Source organism: Cololabis saira, chromosome 11 (assembly GCF_033807715.1).
Source record: "Cololabis saira isolate AMF1-May2022 chromosome 11, fColSai1.1, whole genome shotgun sequence".
NCBI lineage: Eukaryota > Metazoa > Chordata > Actinopteri > Beloniformes > Belonidae > Cololabis > Cololabis saira.
Genome location: NC_084597.1, coordinates 26,363,768 through 26,375,417, shown reverse-complemented (window position 1 = coordinate 26,375,417; position 11,650 = coordinate 26,363,768). Strand labels below are relative to the sequence as shown.

Below are 11,650 nucleotides of genomic sequence, written 5' to 3'. Positions count from 1 at the left end.
TGGGACCCGCGGAGCTGCCCACCCCTGCTCCACGCCTGAGGTTCACCGCAGCAGCGCTGGCGGCGCTGCAGCCGACCGGCCGTGAGGCAGTGGCTGCAGGTCGCCAGGCGACGGCTCCTGGGACGGAGTCGGAGGCGGCTGCGGAGGTGGAGTCAGAGGCGGAGTTGGCTGTGAAGGCGGAGTCGGAGGCGGCTGTGGAGGTGGAGTCAGAGGCGGAGTTGGCTGTGGAGGCGGAGTCGGAGGCGGCTGTGGAGGTGGAGTCAGAGGCGGACCAGCAGGGCTGCGCCGTGGAGGAGGCGGTCCCGGAGGCGGACCCGCAGCTGGCGCGGGGCCGCGGCACGGAGGAGGGGGTGGTCCTGGATGCACTGTTTGGCCCGAGGCCACAATTGGCCCCGGCCCCGAGCGCGGCTTCCACGCAGGTCAGGCCGACGCCGGGGACGACCCCCCGACCAGGAAAGCCCGGGGAGTTCCGGGCTTCCTCTCCCGCTCCGAGGGGGCGGGGGGGGGGAGTAGGCTCGGCCGGACGGACCCCGACTCGAGGTTGGCGTTGGGGGTGTGTGGCAGGGTGGAGTAGCTGCAGCCACTCAGGCTAACGGGACACAGGTGTGTCCCATCAGCCTCTCCACCCTGCCAGCCTTGATAAGGAGGACTGGGAGACTGCAGCTGGGTCAGACTGAAGCTGAAGCTGCTGGCGTGAGGTGCTTGTACACTGTGTGTTGGGGAAACTGGGCTAATAAAAGGGTTCTTCACAAAGCTCCGTGTCTCTCCATCCTGTCGGTCGGGCCCCGTGGCACTCACCGTGCTACAATCCCTATACAACTTCTTAGGCCTGGGCAGTGTTTCTCCCCCCTAAGGTTCAGAATGAGAGAACCATTTTGGAAAGTAAAAAAAAAAAGGCCAGAAATGACTTATCACCTAAAATAGACGCACATAAATACAGCAAAAATAATAGACTGATATCAAATTGCTGGAGAAACACGACTTAGTTTTCACTGCTAACTACAGCTATTGTTAACTGATTCACTAAGTCACTGACCTTGACCTTGGCCTAAAGGCTGAGTTATGGTTCTGCGTCAAAACAACGCCGTGCCTACGGCGTGTGGTACGCGTCGACGCGTACCACACGCCGTCACTGACGCCTTCGCTGACGTCGTCGCTGACGTCGTCGCTGACGTCGTCGCTGATGCCGTCGCTGATGCCGTCGCTGATGCCGTCGCTGATGCCGTCGCTGACGTGTACCTCCCAAAAATTGTAACTACGTGTCGAGGCGACGCAGACCAAACGCAGACCGAGAGGGCTGTGATTGGTTTGCTTGGTAGCAACGCATTTCCGGTTTCCGGTTTGAAGCAGTCGTGAACTTTCAACGCTCTTTTCTTCCTGTATGTGTGATTTTTTTTGTTTTGTTTTTTTGCACAATAGTTGTCCTTATCTCTTTGATTCACTGTGACCGGAAAAAGTTGGATAAACCATTCAGGAAAAGATCGCGAATTAGCGGTCACGGGGGGTACTGCACCGCGGCGAAATGGAGTGACGGAGAAATCCGAAGGGTTCACAACGGCGATGGCGTAGGCACGGCGTCGTTTTGACGCAGAACCATAACTCAGGCTTAAGTCAGTGACTTAGGAATACCTTTTTAAAAATGCCATGCACCACTTCACTAACAACTCTCAGATTTTAGGGCAAGATGAATGGCTCTGTAGACAACATCATTCTCATAGAAAACCTTGCTTAATTCAGCAAGACAACGTCAAATCCCATTCTGCACATGTGACAACAGCATGGCTCTGTAATAAATGAGTGCATGTACAAAACTTAAATGCCTGGAGTCCTGAAAATCTTTTTTGCATTACAATCAAAACCATCCACCAAAAAAAATCTCAGTTTCAACAATTGGTATTTCATTTGGGGTATAGATTATTTGCAAATTGGGTTTAGCTGTCAACACATGGACAAATATGTTGGTAAACATTAAACAAAGAAAATCGCACAATGGTCACTGAGATAACTTGAAAGTAACAAAAGTGATAATAAATGATAATTTATTGAAAATGTAATCATAAAAATCAGACATTGCTTTTGATTTGTGGTCCAACAGAAACATTTTGAAAACAAACTAATGAAACTGCCCTCGACAAAAATGATGGGACCCTCAACTTTTGAGGGTTTTTGTTGCACAACCTTTTTTGAGGCCATCACAGCAATCAAGGCATTTCAGTAACTCTCAATGAGACCCCTCCTGAGCAATCTGCTCAAGTGCAGGGTGCTGTTTCCAAAACAAATAAAGTTTTTGTTACCAGGACATTAAAAATAAAACATGGCCTTGAACATCAAGAAGACCCAGGTGCTACATCAGCCTCCACCCAACCTGCCACCTACTCCACCCACCATAAAAGTGGACAACACCAGGCTTGAAAATGTTGACTACTTCCCCTACCTCGGCAGCCTTCTCTCCTCCAAAGCGGACATTGACTCTGAGGTCAAGCATCGCCTGAGCTGTGCCAACGGAGCTTATGCCAGACTCCGGAAAAGAGTCTTTGAAGACCGAGATCACCTTAATAATGCAGCACCAACTCCGATGGACTGGCCATCTCATCCGCATGTCCGACACCCGTCTCCCCAAACAAATTCTATACTCCCAGTTGGACAGAGGTCCGCGAGCTCCAGGTGGGCAGAAGAAACGTTTCAAGGACAACATCAAGAACAATCTAAAGAAATTCCTGATAACATCTCAGGACTGGGAGCACATGGCCTTGGACAGGCACTGCTGGACGGCAGCGGTGCAAGAAGGTGCTGCACATTATGAGAAGGAACTCTACTGCGTCACACAAACCAAATGACAACTCCGTAAGGAAAGACAGAAACAGGCTCCAGCGCGACCACAACCCACCACCACTTTCCCCTGTCCACATTGCACAAAAATATGTAAGTCACGGATCGGCCTCTACGCCCACCTGAAGACCCACAAGTAGACGATGAAGAAGACTGTCATACTCGTCTCGAGTGACCGCCGATGATATCTTGTTGAGGGATGCATGACCTACAAATAAGACCAAGCTCTCTGACACTGAGCAGGACATGGTCTTGAGATTTTGTTGTACCTTGCACAGATTTGAGATACCCTGTACCAGATGCAGCAAATCAGTCCCAGAATATATCAGAGCCTCCTCCATGTTTCACAGTGGGTTTGATGGGGGGTTTTTTGTTTGTTTTTTTGTTTTGTTTTTTTAAAGCCTTCATTTTGGCATCTGTGAACACAGAGCTGATGTGGTTTACCAAAAAGCACCAGTTGTGCCTTATCTGTCCAAATAATATTCTCCCAGAGGAGTTGTTGCTTGTCAACATGCATCTAAATTGCAGCTTGGATTTGTTTTATGATTTGCTTTCAACTGTGGAGTTCTCCTCAGTTGTCCACTTCTGCTCAAACAGCGACTGATGGTGCAATATGTACCTTGATACGTTGGAGTTCACCTTGAATCTCTTTGGAAGTTGTTCTTTAGTGTATTTGTATTATCCATCTCTTTAATGTGTCATCAGTTTTCCTCTCGTATCCACACCCAGGGAGGATGGCTACACTCCTGTGGGCCATGCATTTCTGAAAGACATTTGAAACATTAGTTACAGGAACATCAAGTATGGGCTCAAATTAATGCCATAAGTATTTTGTATCTGTAAATAAACTTTGTACTTGTAGAAATATTTTGTGCGTGTGAAAAAAATATTTGTACTTGTAAAAATATTTTGTGCATGTGGAAAAAGTATTTGTACTTGCAAAACATATTTGTACTTCTAGATACAAAGCTACAAACTTTTTACAAAGCTACAAACTTTTTTTACAAAGCTAGTTTTGGCAGTGTTGTAAAAAAAGTTTGTAGCTTTGTAAAAAAAAAGTTTGTAGCTTTGTAAAAAAAGTTTGTAGCTTTGTAAAAAAAGTTTGTAGCTTTGTAAAAAAAAGTTTGTAGCTTTGTAAAACAAGTTTGTAGCTTTGTAAAACAAGTTTGTAGCTTTGTAAAGTTTGTAGCTTTTGTAAAAAAAAGTTTGTAGTTTTGTAAAAGGTTTGTGGCTTTTGTAAAAACAAGTTTGTAGCTTTGTATCTACAAGTACAATTTTTTTTTTGCAAGTGCAAATATTTTTTGCAGGTACAAATATTTTTTGCACACGGACAAAATATTTCTACAAGTACAAATATTTTTTCACACGCACAAAATATTTCTACAAGTACAAATATTTTTTGCAAGTACAAATATTTTTTGCACACGCACAAAATATTTCTACAAGTACAAAGTTTATTTAGATACAAAATACTTATGGCATTAATTTGAGCCCATAATCAAGCTCCTTGAAAGTGGTCTTCTAGACTTGATCTTTAACACGTTTGCCTATAATTTTCTTTCTGATCTCCTCAGACAACTCTCTTCTGAAATTTCTCTGGTCCATGTTCAGTGCGGTGTACACCATGATACCAAGTGATCGGCTACTTTTCACCCATTTAAATAGACAGACTGACTTCAAGATTCAAGACGATCGTGTTGATAATTACAAGACACTTTAGTTTCTATCTATCTATCTACCTATCTATCTATCTATCTATCTATCTATCTCTATCTATCTATCTATCTATCTATCTATCTATCTATCTATCTATCTATCTATCTATCTATCTATCTATCTATCTATCTATCTATCTATCTATCTATCTATCTATCTATCTATCTATCTATCTATCTATCTATCTATCTATCTATCTATCTATCTATCTATCTATCTATCTATCTATGTCAGGTCAGGAAATCAGACCAACAACAGTCAACAGTCTCCTGCATGACTCTCTCTTCCAAGCTTAGAAGCAAATCTCGATCTGATTGGCTGAGAAGAAGCCCAGCTCCGAGTGGAGGCAAAAGGATGCCAGAGTGCTCAGGCAGTGCATGGAAGAATGCAGGCAGGGCACGTCGCTGAGACGTTGCATGTTGTACTCTGTCACCCTGATGATACGCGGTTCCGCGTCGCAGTGAAACTTTGAAACACTGTTCTGTGCGTGTGGACCCATTTCGGCGCAAGTTCAGTGTAATGTTTTGGCTCCGTGCTGCGAAATCCCCCTCACCTCCACCAGCGCCGACACATCCTCTCAGTGAGTGATGGGCTCTAAGTTAACCAGACAGAGAAGTCTCGATTTTGAGAGCAAATTGTCAAAAAGAAGACGCCAGAGAAATGATCCCCCCGCGGAGAGCGAGCGGAGTGGAGAAAGAGGAGACTTCATGTTTACTTCCTTGATGATCAAGTCGGACAAGCTGCCAGGGATGCTGCGGAAAACCCACCAGAGCCCGTATGTGAGGCGGGTGTCCTGGGTCCGGGAGATCCAGAGGCTGCTCCGGGAGCAGAAGATGGAGCAAGCAGGTGAAGTGCTCAAGCTGCTCAGAAAGGTAAATAAATACATAAAAACTCATCAAAATCAGTTGTGCTTGTGAAGGCTCGAAACTTTGTGATTAAAAAACGTGTTTAACCGAGGGTTTAAATCATGCTCTTCCACTAGTTAAATGTGTTGTTGTTGGTTCTTTTTTGTTTCCTTTCGTTTTGTTTTGTTTAATTTTGTGGTTTTGTTTATTTGAGAAATACAAATATATTCATAGATTTTCTGAGAACAGTTTATCTGCACTAGGGCTGGGCGATTTTGGACAAAAATAAAATCCAGATTTATTTCTCTGAAAACCCGATTTCGATTTTTTTGGTAAAACTACAAAAGACAATGGAATAAATTGTTTCAAATATGTTATCTTTATTTTTAAAGAAAAATAACAAACAAATTTCCTTATTGGGAATGAAGTGCAATTGAAAGATACTGTAAATCCTCCTTGAGTTTAGTAAAGTGACAACATTTACAATTTTCTTGACCAAACAAAGATGACTAGATGCATGCAGCCAGCTGCAAAAAAGTCAAATCGATTTTCCGATTTTCCTTTTTTTAACATCGTCTTGATTAATAAATCCGATTTAGATTTAAAATTGATTAATCGCACAGCCCTAATCTGCACTTGCTTTGCATTCCCAGAGTTCTGGATGGGAAAAAAAGCACTCTAATCTCTAAGTTCAAATGTCATTTCCTCAATAAACATTACAGATATAGCCCAGCCAAAGAACATCACCCAGCTGCACACCGAATAGTGATCCCTTCCCACTGGGAGCAAACATTCATCTGTGTGCATTATTTTAGTTGAATTATTTTAATCTTTAACTTTTTACCACTTTTCATAAATGTTAGACTTGATACAGTCCCCTCTGTTTACTGATCCTGCAGAAGCACCTTGGGTGAGTTGAGTGAGGGAGGAGTCTTTTTCTAGCGAAATACTTGAAACCATGAGACTAGTCATGCTTTTAAAATCCAGTCACCTCCAAACATCACATATCAATGAATGCATAATGTAGACCATTAGTTCTCGTACCAAAACATTTGCAGAAGACATGTTTAAACTGATAAATATGGATCTCCTTCTGTAATTAAGAACGCTTTATGATAATAAGCATAGCTAGAATAAAACCTCTGTTTTTTGGACTCTATTTTTGTGTGAAGGAAGTCTTAAATATGTATAAAAAATGTAAATATCCTAATCCACACATTAGAGAAAGCACTTTATTGAAAGTCAAGTGATACGGTTGGATAGGTTTTAACAGCTCCTTTGTAGAAAAAACAAAAACAAAAAAACTTTCAACTACAGGTAAGGTTAGGCTTTTCCTGTCTTGTCTCTCAGTTTAATCCTTACTTTGAAAGGATTTACCTAAACTGGAGCAGTGAGATGTAGTATATATATATATATATATATATATATATGTATATATATATATATATGTATATATATATATATATATATATATATATATATATATATATATATATATATATATATATATATATATATATATATATATATATATATATATATATATATATATACCTATTAGTAGCTGTGCAGTTATCAAAAGAGGGCTGTTTTAAAATTCAGACAAAAGCATTTTTCCATCAAAAGGAACCCCTGCCATGAAAACTCGCAGTCCACCTGGTGACCAAGAGTAGATTATACACATGTGTTGATTAAAGCAGAAAATGCCTGATTGGAAATTCTGAAGCTCATTCAGTGAAGACAGATTTGAAGGAATATCTTCCATCCTACAGTGACAGAAATAAATGTGTGTAATTTAGGTTGGCGATTCATTTTATTTTCATTGCAAATCCCTGTTTATGTTAAACAGGATGTGACGCATGCTGCCTTTAAAACTGCTCATGTTCATTTAGTCCTGCAGTCTGTAATATATTGTATGGATTAGATCAAATGATTAAAAGATCAACATGCAGGCTTTCCTCGTGACTCCACACTGCTACTACTCAGTACGACTACTCTCTCTACTGTTCACTGAGTTGAAGTACTGCTACTTTGTCGGGAATCAAGCCAAAAGTTTGACTAATAATACTTAAACGGGACCTATTATGAAAAACACGTTTTTTCTTGCTTTAACATTTATAAAGTGGTCTCCCCTCAGCCTTCCAACTCAGAGAAAGAGGAAAGCAACCAAATTCTGCAGTGTCTGTACAGCCGCCCGGACCAGCCATCCAGTGTGATGTGGCTTCTACGAGCCGTTCAGATTCTGCTCCCTTTCATTACGTTACGAAAATGAGATTTACATCGGTTGGCCTCCTATACGTGAAACCACGCCCACAACTAACTCTGCCGGCCGGAGCTTCTGCCATTTTTTCGTAGCGGCGTATCGTGTCATTCAGGCAGCCAATCAGCACAGAGCCTCATTATCATAGCCCCGCCCACTCAGAATCCTGCATAGATAATGAGGTTAGAGAAGGGGAAGATAAAGACGTGGCTCAGAGGCTGAATTTCTAATTTATTTAGCAAAAACAATCAAAAGCTTCTTTTTAAGACATTCAAGGCCTGTTTAAAATAGGTATTAGATGCCATAGTAGGTCCCCTTTAAGACAAGGAGGGAAGAGACCTGGCAGTAGATTTCCTGTTACTGTTCTCCACCAGTAGGCATCTTTTCCCAACATCCATCGTTCTCTAGATGGATGAATGTGGAGATAATCACCTTGAGATGATGGATGCAGAAACATGTTTCTTTCACACAGAGAAATTTATTACGAAGAAAAAACAAGAGAAATGGCCACCAAGTTGTATCTCCTTCAGAGATCTGCTTTTTGGACCAAGAGATTGACGAGTTAGGGATTAACCTGTGTGAACATAAGGCTTCATTTAAAAAGCCTTGAATTTATTTTTTGATAGATTATTCAGTTTGAATAAGAGGCTTTCATTTCTGCATAAAGATTATCTGTGTGTTGGAACTTCATAAATGACCGGTGGGGACTCTCTTTGCTCTTAATAAAAAAACATTCCAACAAAATAATGGATCAGTGGAATTGAAAACTGAGTTACATTTATGTGTTTTGTGACAGATTGGATGCTTCTTGACCTCTGAAATATGCCAGAGAATAGGTGGACACGGTCCTTTAACTGTACTGTATATGCCAGACTATACAGCAGGAGATTCATTTTCAAACCCTCACTGTGGCATATTACATCTATACCTCATAGTTTGCCCTGATTGCATTGAGAGTTATAAAATATGAATCTTTCAGTCAAATAAAAAAAAATAATAATAAAAAAAAAAGCTGAAATTGGATGGTTCCCCCTCTTCAGTTTGAAGTAGAAACCTGTGGGACTGGATTTTGTTGTATTCTTCATTATTCCGGTAACTGAATTGTAATGAGCTGCATGTGTGGGATGATGTTCTGCAGGTTTGAGCTCATCGCCTTATTCAGACCTTTTTTTATGACAAAGCAGACTTCAGATTAGATATGCAATTTTAACAAGGACATTTGTTCTGAGACCTGAAGGCACACAGTCATGCACGCAAGCCCCCTGACAGCGACAAAAAGCAAAAAAAAATTCCTGCCTGTGCAATGAGGAATCAGTAAAGTTAATCCATGGAATCAGTGTTTCTTTTAATCTATGATTCACCCACAAAGCTGCTCAAAACTCAGTTATTTCAGATTCTGCAGCTGCACTGCAAAGCGAACCCTACACTACAATCAGGAGATAATATTTTAAATCCTCATCACTTAAATTTGTCTTTTTTTTGTGGTAGCCTGAGTTTCTGGTGGTGTGGAGGATAGCCCCAGAGTCAGGGAAATCCCTCTGATCTCTGCTGTAATAAATCAACTCAAAGCTGGAGAAGGAGAAAATGCTGATGGGAGTTTTCCTCTTTGCCTCCAATGTGCCCCAAAGCATTATGGCTGTCAGCACTTATAGAGTGTTTTACACAGCTTCAGCCTGCAGTCTGCTATTTGAAAAGCCTTTCAGCTCATACAGAGCTGACAGCAGTTATTCAGCGTCTCCACAGCACCGAGCTGCACTGAAAAACAAGCCCACGATGCTACAGTTAACAATATTTTTCTGGTCTTTCATGCAGCAAAACCAGTTAAGTGTATAATGAAAAAGTAAAGAAAATCTTTTTTTTTAAGTTGCTATGGATTAGCAGAATACACCTAAAAAGAAAGATTTCCTTTGACAATCTTTCGTCTTACTTCCAACCTTCATCTTCTTGTTCTATGCTTTCATCTGCTTCTTTCCACGTCTTTGCTCTTGTTGCTTTTTTAAAATCTTGCTTGCATGAGACGTCCTCCCTGAAAAGATGATGTTCACCACAAGCTGGCAAGGCTATTTGATGTGTGTGAAAACATTATCTCCCATACGCTGGCTGTTAACGACCCGTCAATAGTGGAGGCATTGCCAGACAATGTGGCTGGAGCGTACACTATTTACATTATTACTGCAAAAAGAAACAGTCTTAAGACGGTATAAATACTCTCATTCTCTAGGGACGTGTCCTCATTCTTGGTTTTATCAAACAGTGCTGCACTCTCACGATCTCTGAAGAAAGAGGTAAAGGATAACAAGCGTAGAAAAAAATTCCAGTGGGCACAAAAATGTAACTGACATTCATCAAAGAGATAATAGGAACTACCCTTTAATTCTCTGCACAAGAGCGTGCCAGTGTAATAGTTGAATAAATGAAGTACAGTAGTATATTACCTTAAATCTCTTAAATACTGGTCCCAATGCTCCTCACATTTATAATATATTTATGTTTTGGTTATATGCACACTCACCCCCCTCTAGTCAACTGCATGGGCTCACAGCTCTCATGACAAACCCTTATCAGCTCGCAGCATGAGTGCAGGGGGGGATGAAAGGGGATAATGAATTAAGCTTATAAATCTATTTCCAATCTTTTTTCCTTAAGTTACCCATGAAAATGCCTGCTGAAAATGGAGATTGTGCTTCAGATGCATATGTGTTTTAAACAAATGAAGTTCTGAGTTGAGTCTCTTGAACTTTTCTTCTTCTCTCTCAGGATTTGGGACTTCAGGGATCGTCCCTCAATGAAATCTTGTACAAGAACGCAGCTTTCCTCAACCTGGTGGACCCCATCTCTCATGAGCTGCTGCTCAGTCTCGCTCGGGACGTGCAGTGCCCAAAAAGAGTACGAATGATCTTGTTTTAGTTTCTTCTAACAGTTGCATTTGTGTCTATAAGAAAGCAGCTCCTCAAGTTCAAACAATTTCAAGGTGTGACTCCCAATAATTTATTATAATAGCAAAATGGGAACAACCATGCTCCAAGACCAATACTATATTGCTATACTGCAATATACTTACTTTATTGTAAGCGCTTTGAGACTTGTTCTTCAGGTGAAAATGCGCTCTATAAATACAATTTATTATTATTATTATTATTACTGATTTATTCTAGTAACTTCATACTGGAAAACATGAGCAGGTTCCCAGCAGCCAGTGTGCTGATGGCGGTGGGGTCAAAAAGAAACTTTGGGGTCAGCGTGGCTTTGGCAACAACAACCAGGGGCGTTTTGAGGGCTTTGATAAGGGGCTGGAAGCCAGTCGAAGTCTTTTGTTTCTCCCACTCCACACTTCTCCCAGTATTTGAAAGAGACTGAATGAACAGTGAAAAGAGAAACTTCCGCCAATGATTTATAAAGTTCTTCAAAGCAAAGGCAACACCATAATTAGAACATTTTTATTACATCGGTGACATCTGTATGTTCAGCGTAGTAGTAGATGCACATTCAGATTTTTTTTGTCATTGACTTTTCAACTATTCATAAAAGAATATTGCTGAATGAAAATGGTCAATAAAATAATAGGACTGATCCTTCAGGAAATGACTTGAACTGGCAATTGGCTTGTTCACTTTCAACGCAGCATGCAAATCAGACATGTTAGGATTCAAAGAACATTTCAATCTTCGGTGTTCGAGCAGAGCAAAAGCTCAGAGTAGCTGTACAACATTCTCATTAGACACACTCTCCTCAAACAGAGCAGTTATCTCCTTTAGAAAGAGAGAAGATGTAACCCGTCTAGATGGTAATCACTTGTGAGGAACTCATATCGTTACTCTTTTTAGCTTGAGCGAGGTAAGCCCTGGAGTTGGGGAGGGGGGAAGTGAGTGGCTGGCAGTAATGTGCTCAGGGGCGCCTCCAAAAATGTTTCATAGGGGGGGCCAGATGGGGCCACTTAAATTCTTGGGGTGGACACCAAAACTAAAAGCCGTCATTACAGGATTGTATTATACTGTTGTAG

The 11,650-nt window shown here is 41.4% G+C and overlaps 1 protein-coding gene across 2 annotated transcripts in view; it reads left to right on the top strand.

Moving 5' to 3' along the window:
* The first annotated feature begins 4,952 nt into the window (after window positions 1–4,952).
* Window positions 4,953–11,650, top strand: part of lrrc75bb (leucine rich repeat containing 75Bb) — a 49,532-nt gene continuing 42,834 nt past the window's right edge. Inside the window, exons 1-2 of one of the 2 annotated variants that reach the window (XM_061734211.1) lie at window positions 4,953–5,417; window positions 10,408–10,536. In XM_061734211.1, coding sequence (XP_061590195.1) covers window positions 5,133–5,417; window positions 10,408–10,536 — 414 coding nt within the window. In that variant the 5' untranslated portion in view covers window positions 4,953–5,132. The remainder of the gene's footprint in view (window positions 5,418–10,407; window positions 10,537–11,650) is intronic. The other variant, XM_061734212.1, reaches the window with a different exon arrangement.